General features: G+C 58.0%; 4 protein-coding genes across 4 annotated transcripts; 3 read left to right on the forward strand and 1 right to left on the reverse strand.

Annotated features, from left to right (window-relative positions):
* Positions 1-1,204: 1,204 nt before the first annotated feature.
* PLICBS_010517 (uncharacterized protein) lies at positions 1,205-2,829 on the forward strand (the record flags this gene model as incomplete). Its single annotated transcript, XM_018326355.1, has 2 exons — positions 1,205-1,360; positions 1,405-2,829. 2 exons carry the CDS (start codon positions 1,205-1,207, stop codon positions 2,827-2,829), a joined length of 1,581 nt encoding a protein of 526 aa, XP_018174674.1.
* Positions 2,830-3,941: 1,112 nt separating this feature from the next.
* Positions 3,942-5,606, forward strand: PLICBS_010518 (uncharacterized protein; the record flags this gene model as incomplete). The annotated part of the gene is made up of 3 exons (XM_065601944.1): positions 3,942-4,046; positions 4,072-5,205; positions 5,262-5,606. The coding sequence occupies 3 exons, from the start codon at positions 3,942-3,944 to the stop codon at positions 5,604-5,606; spliced, it is 1,584 nt and encodes a 527-aa protein (XP_065458016.1).
* A 1,119-nt stretch (positions 5,607-6,725) lies between these two features.
* PLICBS_010519 (uncharacterized protein) lies at positions 6,726-7,874 on the forward strand (the record flags this gene model as incomplete). Its single annotated transcript, XM_018326353.2, has 3 exons — positions 6,726-6,969; positions 7,022-7,275; positions 7,341-7,874. 3 exons carry the CDS (start codon positions 6,726-6,728, stop codon positions 7,872-7,874), a joined length of 1,032 nt encoding a protein of 343 aa, XP_018174672.2.
* A 1,744-nt stretch (positions 7,875-9,618) lies between these two features.
* Positions 9,619-11,893, reverse strand: PLICBS_010520 (uncharacterized protein; the record flags this gene model as incomplete). The annotated part of the gene is made up of 2 exons (XM_018326352.1): positions 9,619-11,042; positions 11,095-11,893. The coding sequence occupies 2 exons, from the start codon at positions 11,891-11,893 to the stop codon at positions 9,619-9,621; spliced, it is 2,223 nt and encodes a 740-aa protein (XP_018174671.1).
* Between the last annotated feature and the right edge of the window lie 235 nt (positions 11,894-12,128).

The following is a 12,128-nucleotide window of genomic DNA, read 5'->3' on the forward strand; positions in this document are numbered from 1 at the left end:
GTGCTCCCCTCCCCCGCCAACGCGTCTGAGACAGCTCAATTGCCTTTCCGCTTCCGCAGCTGCCCCGCCGCGAGGCCGGTGCAAGCCGCCGGGCCGTGGGCTGCGGGGCCAAACATGAAGTGGCGGAAATGCCCCGCGCCGGAATCCCGATTCCACTGTTCCGGCTCAAGCCGCCGGCGCCTTTAAAAGCATGACGTGCTGCGCGCGAGCTCTTTCCGATGTTGAAGGTTCCGATTGAGCATTCAGAGAGTGTCAGTTGTCCGGTATGTAATGGTTTGATGCGCCGAGGGCCAGATGTCAAGGACGGAAGCAACACATTGAGCCGCCAGGACGAGCCAACGAGCCACGAGTGACGATTTCGCGCCACGTGGAGACGGAGTCCAGCCAGCGTTGCCGGTGACTCTCGTTTCACGACGAACGAGTGAGCGAGGAACGTGTGAATGTGGTCTTGACAATAATGGCGACCGGGGCACTCCTTAATGTTGAGATGTGGCGCGTCTTGTGGTCTGTTGAGCATGTAGCCCAAGCTGCGTACAACCGGCACAGCATGTGCCTATTTCGACACTCACATCGAACCTATGCGGCGACCAGTTCAAGCCAAAACGTCTGGCCAACGAATACCCCAAACTGTCAGGTGATTTTAGGCCCTTCCAATGCTTCCACAGCTCGACAATCTGTCAGCAAAACACTTGAGGCGGAGCCCCGCCATTGACAATGCCCTCGTTGTCTACAGACAGCGATGAGGGGCAGCAAGCCCACCTGCCTTTTATGTACACGGCCGAGCCGTGACTCCAGGACCCTTGCGACTGTGCTTGCAGGGCAGGCCCAGCTGCATGTGATGGCATCTCTGCACCGATCCAACTTCTACCCTCGGGAAGCATAAACGAGTGTGCTTGCAAAGTCGTGAGGAATTACAGTTTCGAAGAGCGCCCACCCACCGTAACAACTGTAGTACGAAGGCGCACTTTCCAATCTCCAGCATCCATGCGCCATGCCGACTGCCTCAGCTTCATGACAGACCTCGTCTGGAGTCTGGACTCGGACCTCATCCCCACCATGCATGCCTGCTTACCCCAAACACCAGCCGGGAGCCCTACCCGAGCCAGGATCAACGATCCACCCGCTTACATCCCGTTGATAAAATAGCCGCATCCCACCACTGGCTCGACAACTCAATCACCTCAATTGAAGACCAAGGACGAAAATGGGCGACCTATTCGAGGGCGACGGCCCCATGGCCGGCCGAGGCCGCAACCCCTTCACAGACGACCTCAAGTCCTTCATCGACCATGTGATGCGCCACTACCACGTCCCCAGCCTCTCCATCGGCATCGTCGACGGCGATGAAACATTCATCAACGTCAGTGTCACGTCTGTACCTCCAGGCGCAGCTAACCCTGGTAGACATTCGGAGATTCCGAGGCCTCAAAAACAAAGACCACAGAGGACACGCTCTACTTTATTGCCTCGTGCACCAAGTCCATGACGGCGACGGCCCTGCTCTCTGTCCTCGAGGAGCTAGGCGACCCCGCCAACCTCAAGACCAAGATTGCCTCCATCACACCGGATTTCGCCCTGCAAGACGACTATGCGACCGCGCACGCCACGCTCGAGGACGCCCTGTCGCATCTCCTCGGCGTCGGTAACCACAACCTCAGCTACGGCGGCGAGGGATACACCGTCCTCGATGCCGTGCGTTCGCTGCGCCACCTGGCCATGACGGCTGAGCTCCGCGAGAAGAACCAGTACCTCAACCTCGGCTACATTGTCATCCAGCACGTCATCGAGACGCTCACGGGCAAGCCGATTGAGGATGCCCACCGCAAGCACATCTGGGAGCCGCTAGGCATGAAGTCGACCTTTATCAGCCTCAAGGACGCGCAACGGGCGGACAAGGTCCTCGCCAAGGGGTACACGTGGGATCCGCTGAACAAGAAGCAGCTCGACGCCCCGTACTCGCACGACTATCCGCTCGTGGGCGATGGTGGCATCATCAGCTCCATCAAGGACTTTACCACCTACCTCCGCGCCGTCATCCACAAGGGCTTTCCGCTCTCCGACGATCGGTTCGCCGAGCTCTTTAAGCCGAGGAGCATCGTCTCGCCGCCCTCGTACGAGCACATGTCGACGCTCCTATACGCGCTCGGATGGGGCGTCTCCAGCTTTCGCGGCCGGCGCATGATTTCACACAGCGGCGGCATCGCCGGGTTTGCTTCCAAGCTCCAGTTCCTGCCCGACCAGAAATGGGGCATCGCCATCCTCGCCAATTCAGATCTCGGCGGCGCGTTCGCCAACGAGGCCGTCATCATGCGCATGATCAACGACTTTCTCCAGATCCCTGCGGGAGACCGACAAGACGTCGTGTCCTTGCTCGACAACAAGCTCGAGGGCATGGTGCAAGACTATCTTGATGTGCGCAAGACGCTGTACCCCAACGTCCCCGAGAAACCGCTGCCCCTGACGCTGCCCCTCGCCGAGTACGCCGGCTCGTACCACAACCCCGGGTACCGGACCATTGAGTTTAAAGTGGTCAAGCCGCGCGAGGGAGTGCCCGTGGCGGACGGCACGACGGAGGTGCTGCACGCGGACATCCGGCGGCTGCTGGACGTGACGCTCGACCTCGAACACATCTCGGGCGAATACTTTGTCGCGTGGACCGACACCGAGACGTCCAACGTCCTCATCAAGTCCGGGCTGCGAGCGGAGTTTGTCATCGGCCACGACGGCAAGGTGTCCAAGTGTGGCATTCACCTGGACCCGGTGTCCCGCTCCGACGACGATAGAATGAAGGTTTGGTTTACCAAGGTGAATGATCTTGGGAGCTGCTAGTGGAGTTTTGGTACCATGAACTTGAGATTCCCGACCTTTCACGGTCACGTCACAAAACTTCGTCCGCTCAATTGCGTGCGGCTTGTGCGCTGGCACAGATGAGAGTCAAGGTCCATGACGCGGCAGACGGGCCGTCACCGTTGCCTCAAGCGGCGCAAAGTGATTGTCACGCAACGGCCACTGGGTGTTACCTCGCACGGCACGGGCCACCTGTAATTGACACCGGTGATCTACGCTCGACCGCTCCGATCCTCCGCTCGACATAATTGCGGACTTGTTCAGTCCGGAATGTCTCATGCCGTTATGCTTCTGTATAAGCTTCATTGATCGCAATACACTGCGCGGTCGTCTTGTGCGACATGGCCTCGATTCATGTAGTCGGCGTCGGGCTTCAAATTCGCCAACTCCTGCCGACATCTTGTTGGCACACGATCGGCTCTCGTTCCGCTCATAGGAGTTGGCTCGATAGGCACACGATCGGCTCTCGTCTAGCCTGCCTAGGACTTGTTGGCTCGACAAGCACACGATCGGCTCTGTCCAGCTGCGCTCATGTCCGCCGCCGCCAGCCACCTGCAAACCGCACGGCGGACGTGACTCCCAACAGGACAGACCAACGAACGTCCAGAAGCTCGACCATACAGCGGGCAGTGCGGCCCCGAAGCGGCGTTCGGAAAGGCCAACGCCCCGAGTGCGACCCTGTCGCGAATTTGCACACCCCCGCGCTCGTCAACATGACCTGCACATCGGATGCCCAAGTGCCGGGCGTGGGACAAAGTACCGTGTGGGGGGTTAAGCGAGGCTGTCGGCCGCTCACATCACCGACTCGGCCCGTCGTCGTGTGCCCGCCGACTGCACGTCGCGCAGGTTTCGACACGCCGTGCATGCCAGAGTCGCAGAGGGCTTTTGTCCGATCGTCGTGGTCATCTCCGCCAACAGCTTATGACGCCACGGGTGATGCGACCGCCATACGCTGGCTCGTGCTCCATGGAATCTCCGTAGGATGTGACGCGGTGCAGAGTCGCGGAGCACAAGCGACGGTATAAGAACCTGGCGTGTAGCTAGTCCTCGGGGGGATCAAGATTCTTCACTCGTTCTATACGCAACCTGGCAAAATGTCCCACGTCGACCTCTCCAGAGCTGGCTCTGGCTTCGGCGCGCTCGCCGCCACGCTTGACCTTGGCAACGTCATGAGCACGATCGCCCTCGCTGCCTCCCTGGTAAGTCTCTGACGCCTCCTTGAAGGTCCCGCTCCAACACTCGCAGCTCGTGGCGTACTGCGTCGCCCAGACCATCTATAGAATCTGGTTCCATCCGCTGTCCAAGTTCCCCGGCCCGCCACTCCTCGCTGCCACCTACGTCCCATTCGTCTACCTCAACCATGCCCGCGGAACATGGGTTCGGCGCATGCCCGCCCTGCACCGCAAGTACGGCCCGGCGGTTCGCATCGGGCCAAACCACATTGCTTTTGACGGCTCCATCGGCTGGCCAGAAGTGTACGGTCACCGCAAGGGCGGCCAGGAGGAGTTTGGGAAGCCACCAGGCCCCTACCCGGGCGACGAAAAGAGCCTCATCAACGCTCCCAAGGATGTGCATCGTCGGCAGCGACGACAGTTGAGTCACGCCTTCAGCGATGGGTCCCTCGCGCAGCAAGAGCCCACCATCTGCAAGTACGTCAACCTGCTGATGGAGCGGCTCACGGAGCGAGCCACCAAGGGCGAAGTCGTCGACATCGTCGAGTGGATGAACTTTACCACCTTTGACATCATCGGCGACTTGACTTTCTCCGAGTCTTTTCACAGCCTCGAGAACAACGGCTACCACCCGTGGGTGCGCTCCATCTTTGAGGGCATCCGCGGACTCGCCCTGCGTCGCGGCTATCACTTCTACCCAACCATCGCCAAGATGACCGATTTCTTCGGGCTCAACACGTCGTCAAAGACGTCCCTCCAGGTTCGCGGCTACGCCAGGTCAAAAGCCAAGGCGCGCATGGAGCTCGACGAGCAACCAGTCCCAGGCCACAAAGATTTTATAGGGTACATGACGCGCAAGACGCGCGACGACACCGGCGGCATGAGCGAGGCCGAGATTTTGGCCACGACGCCGGTTCTCGTCGTCGCAGGCAGCGAGACGACCGCCACTGCCATTGCCGGCTTCACCTTTTTCATGAGCAAGAACCCGCGCGTCTACGACATACTCGCCAACGAGATCCGGTCCACCTACAGCGCCGAGTCCGACATAACCCTGCGCAACACCGCAACGATCGAGTATCTGCAGGCAGTCATTGACGAGCTGCTGCGCGTATACCCTCCGGCGGCCGAGACACCTCCTCGCGTGTCCCCTGGAGCCGTGGTCGACGGAAGGTACATTCCTGCAGGGGTAAGTCTACCGTGAACCGTGACGTTACACGGCATTTGGCTGACGAGCACGTGCAGGCCCGCGTCTCTGTGTACCAGTGGGCCACGTTTCACAACCCCGACAACTTTCTCGAGCCCGAGAGCTTCCTGCCTGAGCGGTGGCTCACCAAGTCGCACCCGAGATACGAGGAGCGCTTCGAGACGGATAACAAGGCCGTCTTCAAGCCCTTTAGCCACGGCACCCGCGACTGCATCGGCAAGAACCTCGCGCAGGTCGAGATGCGGTACATCATCGCCCGGCTCCTCTATCGTTTCGACTTTGAGCTGGCGCATCCGCAACCTGACTGGCAGGATAAGCAGCGAGTATTCGTCGTATGGGACAAGTCTCCGTTGTACCTGCGCCTCACTCCGCGAGCGGTGTGAACATGGGGCGCGGGGTGTGGCAGAGCCGGGGAGTGTCGGCGAACTGGGCGCCAGGGCAGGGGGGAGGCACTGTTGACATCAAAATTGAACTGGGCATGGTCATTCTCTCATTCCACAACCAACGCTCGCATTCGTACGTGCGCTTCTGGGATAAGCTTGGATCTTTCAAGGTAACTAGCGGGCGTCTGTAGTTCAACATGAATTCAATTGACGTTCGGGTCAGGGGCGCAGTGGACTGGCGTCCTCCACTGTGCACGCGGGCGTGTCCGGTCGGGCAAATGGCAGTTCTGAAATACCATCGTCCTGTACCAGGCACATATTTTGCCCAACAGAAGGCTCAGTCATTGGCGCGTTGCACGAGGTTCAGCGATTCACGCTCGTCTCGAAGCCTACGTGCGGCCGCTCCAGACTCCAGCACCCACGGCTAGGGTGCTCCTTCCTGCACACCGAGCGCGGGGAATCGCGGGGGAGATGCGGAGAAGAGCAGACAGCTGCACTTGCCTCAGCGCGCAAGGCACGTGCAAAACGTCCCGCGCCGGAAGGTCTATTTGGAGAGAAGGCTATTTGGACATCAGCGTTCTATCTCATGTTTGACACCACAGGCAAGGTTCCCTTCATTGCAGCAACGCCAGCAACGCCTGCAACGCCCGTGGCTGTACAGAAAAGGACAGTGTCCAGATAGCGTCTCTCAACGTATTTGGACTTTGGCGCCAAAGGCCAGACTTGGAATCCAACCCTCCGGAGTCCGGAGCCTGCGGTGGAGCTCTTGTACCGCCCGAGAACTGGGTAAATGAGATTCCCCCGAGATATACTCCGAGTGGGGTCTCATCCGCATCACACCACGCCGTAAGACTCACAATTACCAGCAATCACCAAGTAAATTCCCGCTCAGACATCATTGAACGGCGCATCTTGTCGCAAAGACATCGCATGCCATCAAGTCTTTAAGCGGCCCAGCATCGACTCAAAGCGACCAAGAAAACGCCGTGTAGTCGACATTCGCCTCTGAACTCAACCTTGGCAACACCCAGAAGTGTTCCCCCGTTTCCCCTCACCGAATATTACCCCTCCTCACCGAACTCTTCCACGATGGCTTGGCCGGAACCGCGAAACACGGGGATGGAGTACCGTCGCCTCGGACGGTCCGGGCTGCACGTGTCTGCCATCGGCCTTGGCGGTTGGATGACGTATGGTGGCTACACCGGCGACGAGGCCACCTTTGCGTGCATGAAGAAGGCGTACGATCTGGGCGTCAACTTCTTCGACACGGCGGAAAACTACACGGCCGGCGAGTCCGAAAAGGTCATGGGCCGGGCCATCAAGCATTTTGCTTGGAAACGTTCAGATTTAGTCATCACAACGAGTGAGCATTCACTGGTCTCTGCTAGTTGAGGCTCTAAGCTAACTGTCAACAGAAATCAACTGGGGCGCCGTCAACGGCGAGATCCTCGTCAATAACCACGGCCTTTCGAGAAAGCACATTATCGAGGGACTCGACGCGTCGCTTGAGCGCCTCGGCCTCAAGTATGTCGACATTGTGTACGCCCACCGGCCCGACCGGCTGACGCCCATGGAGGAGACGGTACGGGCGTTCAACTTTGTCATTGACCAGGGCAAGGCGCTGTACTGGGGCACTTCCGAATGGAGCGCCGACGAGATTGCTGAAGCAGTAAGTCACACCAATACCCCAAAGGTAATTGTGTCATCGAGGAAGACGTGACTAACGCGGTTCAGGTCGGTATCGCCCGGGACCTACGCCTCCAGGCACCCATAGTGGAGCAGCCTCAGTATAACATGTTGGCGCGGGACAAGGTCGAGGGTCAATTCCAGCGCCTCTACTCCCGCTTCGGACTTGGTTTGACGACTTTCTCGCCCATCAAAATGGGCATGCTGTCGGGCAAGTACAACGATGTGGTCGACGGCAAGCCGCCACCAGCGGACTCGCGATTCGGGGCCAGCAAGGACGGTTTCGCCGACTTTATGCGCAAGCGCATGGGAACGGACGACTGGCGCACCGAGATTGATACGGTCCGCGCTCTCAAGCCGGTCGCCGATCGCTTGGGCGTCTCGCAGAGTCAGCTCGCCATTGCGTGGTGCCTCAAGAACCCGCACGTCAGCAGCGTCATTACCGGCGCAAGCAAGCCCGAACAGCTGGAGGAGACGATTGCGGCACTCAAGGTGCTAGACAAGCTGACGCCTGAAGTGATGGCTGAGATTGATTCCATTACCAAGAACAAGGTGGAGTTGGATCCAGCAAGGCAGTCGTAAAGTACACGTTCATGAGTAGGGGCTGTAGACGGCCAAAGAATGTTAATGGCGATGCAGCCTAAGCCCCTATTCGACGCATCACTGCGTGGCGCAGTACATGGCGTGTCGGCTCACGATATGCAGCTGCACCTGCTTGATACTTTCCACGTGAATGAGGCAAGGGCCTAGGCGACCTGCTGCTGCGGACGCCATGACAACCTTCGGCTACTAGAGTCACGAGAGCAATCGCGTCATATGTCAATCAACTTAAGCGTTGCTTTCATCTCTTCTGCTTCATACCCATTCATACCTTCCTAGTCACGTGCATCTATTGACGGTACAAATTGCCCGTCGGGCGATTTTTGCCACGCAGCTGAATCGTGAGTAGCTTGGTGTCTTGCGAAGCTCAAAGTTCTTTCCCGCTTGCACTCAGCCAGCAAGATTTGTCTCCTTAATTGTACAGCTCCATGTTCTTATATGTAAGTCTGGGAACCACCACCACGCGCTTAACGCACTTTGAACAGCCATGCACTCGAATGCAGTAGCGAGGGGCATACTAGTCCACTCAACGCTCGGTTCTTGTCACCTCGAGAAAGATTGTTTTTGAACGCGCTATCTAAATACCAGCGATTCTCTGTCTGGGCACCGTCATTGCTGCCGCCACTGTTGTCGCTGTCATTACTTCCGTTGCTGTCATTACTTCCGTTGCTGCCGTTACTTCCGTTGCTATCGTTACTGTCGTTGCTATCGTTACTGTCGTTTCTATCGTTACTGTCGTTTCTATCGTTACTGTCGTTTCTATCGTTACTGTCAATGCTATCGTTCCTATCGTTGCGGTCGTTACTGCTGTTGTTGCTACTGCTGCTGGTATAGCCGCTGCAGCTTCGAGACGTGTCTTCTCCTAGGAGTAAAATGTAAAGTAAGAAAGCTCTTCTCCTTTGTTCAGCTCACTAGCATGGTTCAACACGGAAACCCCCCATTGTTTGGCGAATCCTTGCGCAGGGGCCCGGTCTCTCTAAACCTCAGGGTATATAAATCCCGCCTCCACCATTAGAGCGGATTGGCCACCCGCACTACGGTATTTATAGTAGCTGCCGTGGGACTTCATGATTTGGGTTTTGACTGTGAGGCCTTTTGCCGAAATCTTCCCACCAGGGGCAACTCTGTTCCCTTAGGGTTCCGCAGCCGACCGTCGCGCGGCGTCTCAAGAACTCGTCCTTCGGCAAATTCATGTTGGTACGAGGAGTACAAAGTCACTATGTCGAGGAGATGAGTCCCGCGCTCACATGCTGGACCAGGAATCGAGGACATTGCTGGGATTTATACCAGCTAGATAGTCGTAGATTGCATGGACACAAGCTTGTCTAACAGAAACTCTACACACGCCCTTAGGTGCAAAACCACTGCGCATACGCTATTCTTGACGTCCCGAGGCTTGTGCGTTACGAGAAGGGGGCGGTTATTTGTGGGCGTTCTGGGTTGTCACGTGTCGAGGTGCTACACGGGGGCCTCATACCTCTCACCGAGCGATCATCGCGAAACAAGAACATCTCGCACCATTTCAGTGGAGAATTCACTGGGCGGTGGCCAGGCAGCGAAAAGACCCCAGACTACCAGACAAAAATTGTTGAGCTCGGCGTTGATGCAATAAAGGAGGCGCTTAATTGACAAGATGATGATATCGGCCAACCTGGATGTGTAACATATGCGAGCGCAAAACAATGCAAGACTAAAGCCAAAGCGCCAAGTAAGCATAAGCCATGCTTTACTTTTGCTCAGCCAATGCTTTGTAGTCCATCATTTCCTTCTCATGGCCAGGAATGCCCTTGTCTGAACCGCTCGCCTCGCCGCTCGCCCCGTTGAGCCCTTCCTGGTCCGAATTACTCCCTGAACGGTTCATCTTCTCCTCCTTTTTCTGCTGCTTCTTCCGCTTGTGTTCGAGGTGTTTGATGGCATCTCCCGTTAGCTCCTGCCGACTCATCAAGTCGTGGATGTCCTTCTTCCGCGTCTTGCGACCACCAATCGTGATCACCAGCCCAGCCACCAGATTGCAGCATATTGAGACTGAAAGAATGCAGCTGGTTACGATGTCGTGAACCTTTAGACGGTAATTAATCGACCACGTTGTTGATCCAAGGCAAATCTGCAGGATGGAGTGAAAGTCGAGGAGGATGACGACGGCCATGAGATAGCCGAGGGGGAATGAGTAATGGGTAAAGGTTTCCTCGGGTTTGTAAAAGCTGTGTGACCTAGCAAGCTTCTTCTGATGGTGTGAAAGCCTCTTGCGCTGCTTGGCTGTTAACACATAGTAGCCGCTCATCTGGGAAGTATCAGAAGCGGTGTCGGGAATATCCTCGACGTCGTCAAGATCCCCTTGCCCCGAACCAACTGCAGGACGTGTGGCGTCGTTGGCGTAGTCGTGCCGGAGCACAGACCCATCGTCATTGGCCACAGCAGGCGGGGGACCCACTTTCCTATCGCCGCTGGCTCCCGTCGATATCGAGGGCTTGGATCGCGATCTCTTGTCGGCGTTTTCGATCATTCGACTGTACCGGACAATAAAGAAGAGCCTGTAGCTATCTACAGCTCGAAAGGGAGCCATTCCATAGCCAACTACGCCGAACAGCGCTACCAGCACTGAATCGACAACATGGATAACGTAAATTTGGTTGTCTCCAACGTAGATCCAGCCGATGAGGAAGAGAACCCAAGCCAGGCCGAAGAGGGTGATGAGGGTGGCGTAGAGGGTGACGAAGAAACCGAGGGGACGTCGGACGTACTGACCGAAGCCCTTCATCCTTCGCTTCCACCTGGAACGCCTGGAGTGCAACATATGGCGGACGTGGTCGTCGAGCTCCCACTTTTCGTCGGCGGTCCAACCCTCCAGGGTTCTTCCGTGTGGCAGCGCGGCAAAGTGAGAATCGGTCAGTCGCGAGGTAATGGTATCTGAACGCTGAATAGACGGGGGTTCCTCAATTGGCTCCTCGGGGACTTCTTCCGGTATTTGCGGCTCCTCGTGTGGTGGTGGTGGTGGTGGTGGCGGGACTTCGGCAGATGCGGGCCGGATATGTTGCAGGTCCCGCGGCGAGAGCGTATAAGTTGGTCTGCGATTGACCCAACTGCCGAGATCGGGGACAAAAAGAGAATTTTGGACATTTGTAAGTGTCGAGAGCATCTGGACTTCCGGATCTGATATAATGTTAGTGCTGGACAATGATGCAGGGACATAAGGGAAATATACCGATCGTGTCGAGATAATCGACCAGTTGATCGTGATACTCGTCCTCGGCTTGAGTCATAGCGGGTACCTCTCCGGCCTGCGACTCTCTCCTGGAGAATCCTGGCATGAGGAGCCGGCTGACCCTTCGCAGGCGGTTTCCTCTCACCGCAGCGGGCTCGGGCGCTTCTTCCAGGCTATGTGCGCGCTCGGGCATGGAAGCCGTCGGCGACAACGGCGACAACGGCGACGGCGAGGCAGGAATTCCAAGCTCGGCCATTGTCGGGCGCGATCCCTCCTCCGTCAGGCGCGGCAGCGCGGCCTGGGCCGGCATGCGTCGAATGCGGGCGGCGGGCGGCGCGTCGACGGCCCGCGCACCCGAAGTGGGCTGCGATATACTTCGCGGCCGGCCGCCGTGGTAACCACCCTCGGAACTCGTCGGCGCGGGCGCAGCAACCGGCGCTTCGGGCGGGACATTGCTGCTGATGTTGGACGCGACGGAGCTGCGCCGGCGAATCCGAATGCTCGGGCGGCTGGTGGTGGACTCGAGGCGCGGGCGGCTCGTGGCGCTGGTGAGGCTCGGGAAGCGACTGAGCGACTGCACCGACTGTCGCGAGAGGTGCGAGGGCGCCTGGCTCAGGCGGTCGAAATAATCGTCGGCCGAGCCCTCCGCCAGGGGCGTCGAGGGTCCTGGCGTCGAAGGGCCGGCGACCGAGGTTGCGCGGGACGCGGGCGGGCTGAGGAGGTGTTGTTGCCGCCGGTTGCCGCCATTATGCGACTGCGCGTGCGACCGCTGAGGATCGTGATCTCGGCCTGGATCCATCAGGAGCGAACACGGGCCAAAAACAAGGGCCCTTTCAACTATTCACAAGGAAACGCGTTGCAGAATGTTGTTGCAAAAGTTGGGAAGCACAAGGGCCTGCACGACGTAATGTAAGTTGGGGCCGGCGGGAAACCGGGCGGACGTGCGTTGCAGGGATGGCGGGTCCAGCGGCCAAGCGGGATGGCGGGTTCGGCGGGCGGCTGGGGGGGTCCAGCCAACCTTGTGAAGAAAAAAC

This window comes from Purpureocillium lilacinum (genome assembly GCF_023168085.1).
Source record: "Purpureocillium lilacinum CBS 284.36 DNA, scaffold_8, whole genome shotgun sequence".
In the NCBI taxonomy this organism is placed as follows: Eukaryota; Fungi; Ascomycota; class Sordariomycetes; order Hypocreales; family Ophiocordycipitaceae; genus Purpureocillium; species Purpureocillium lilacinum.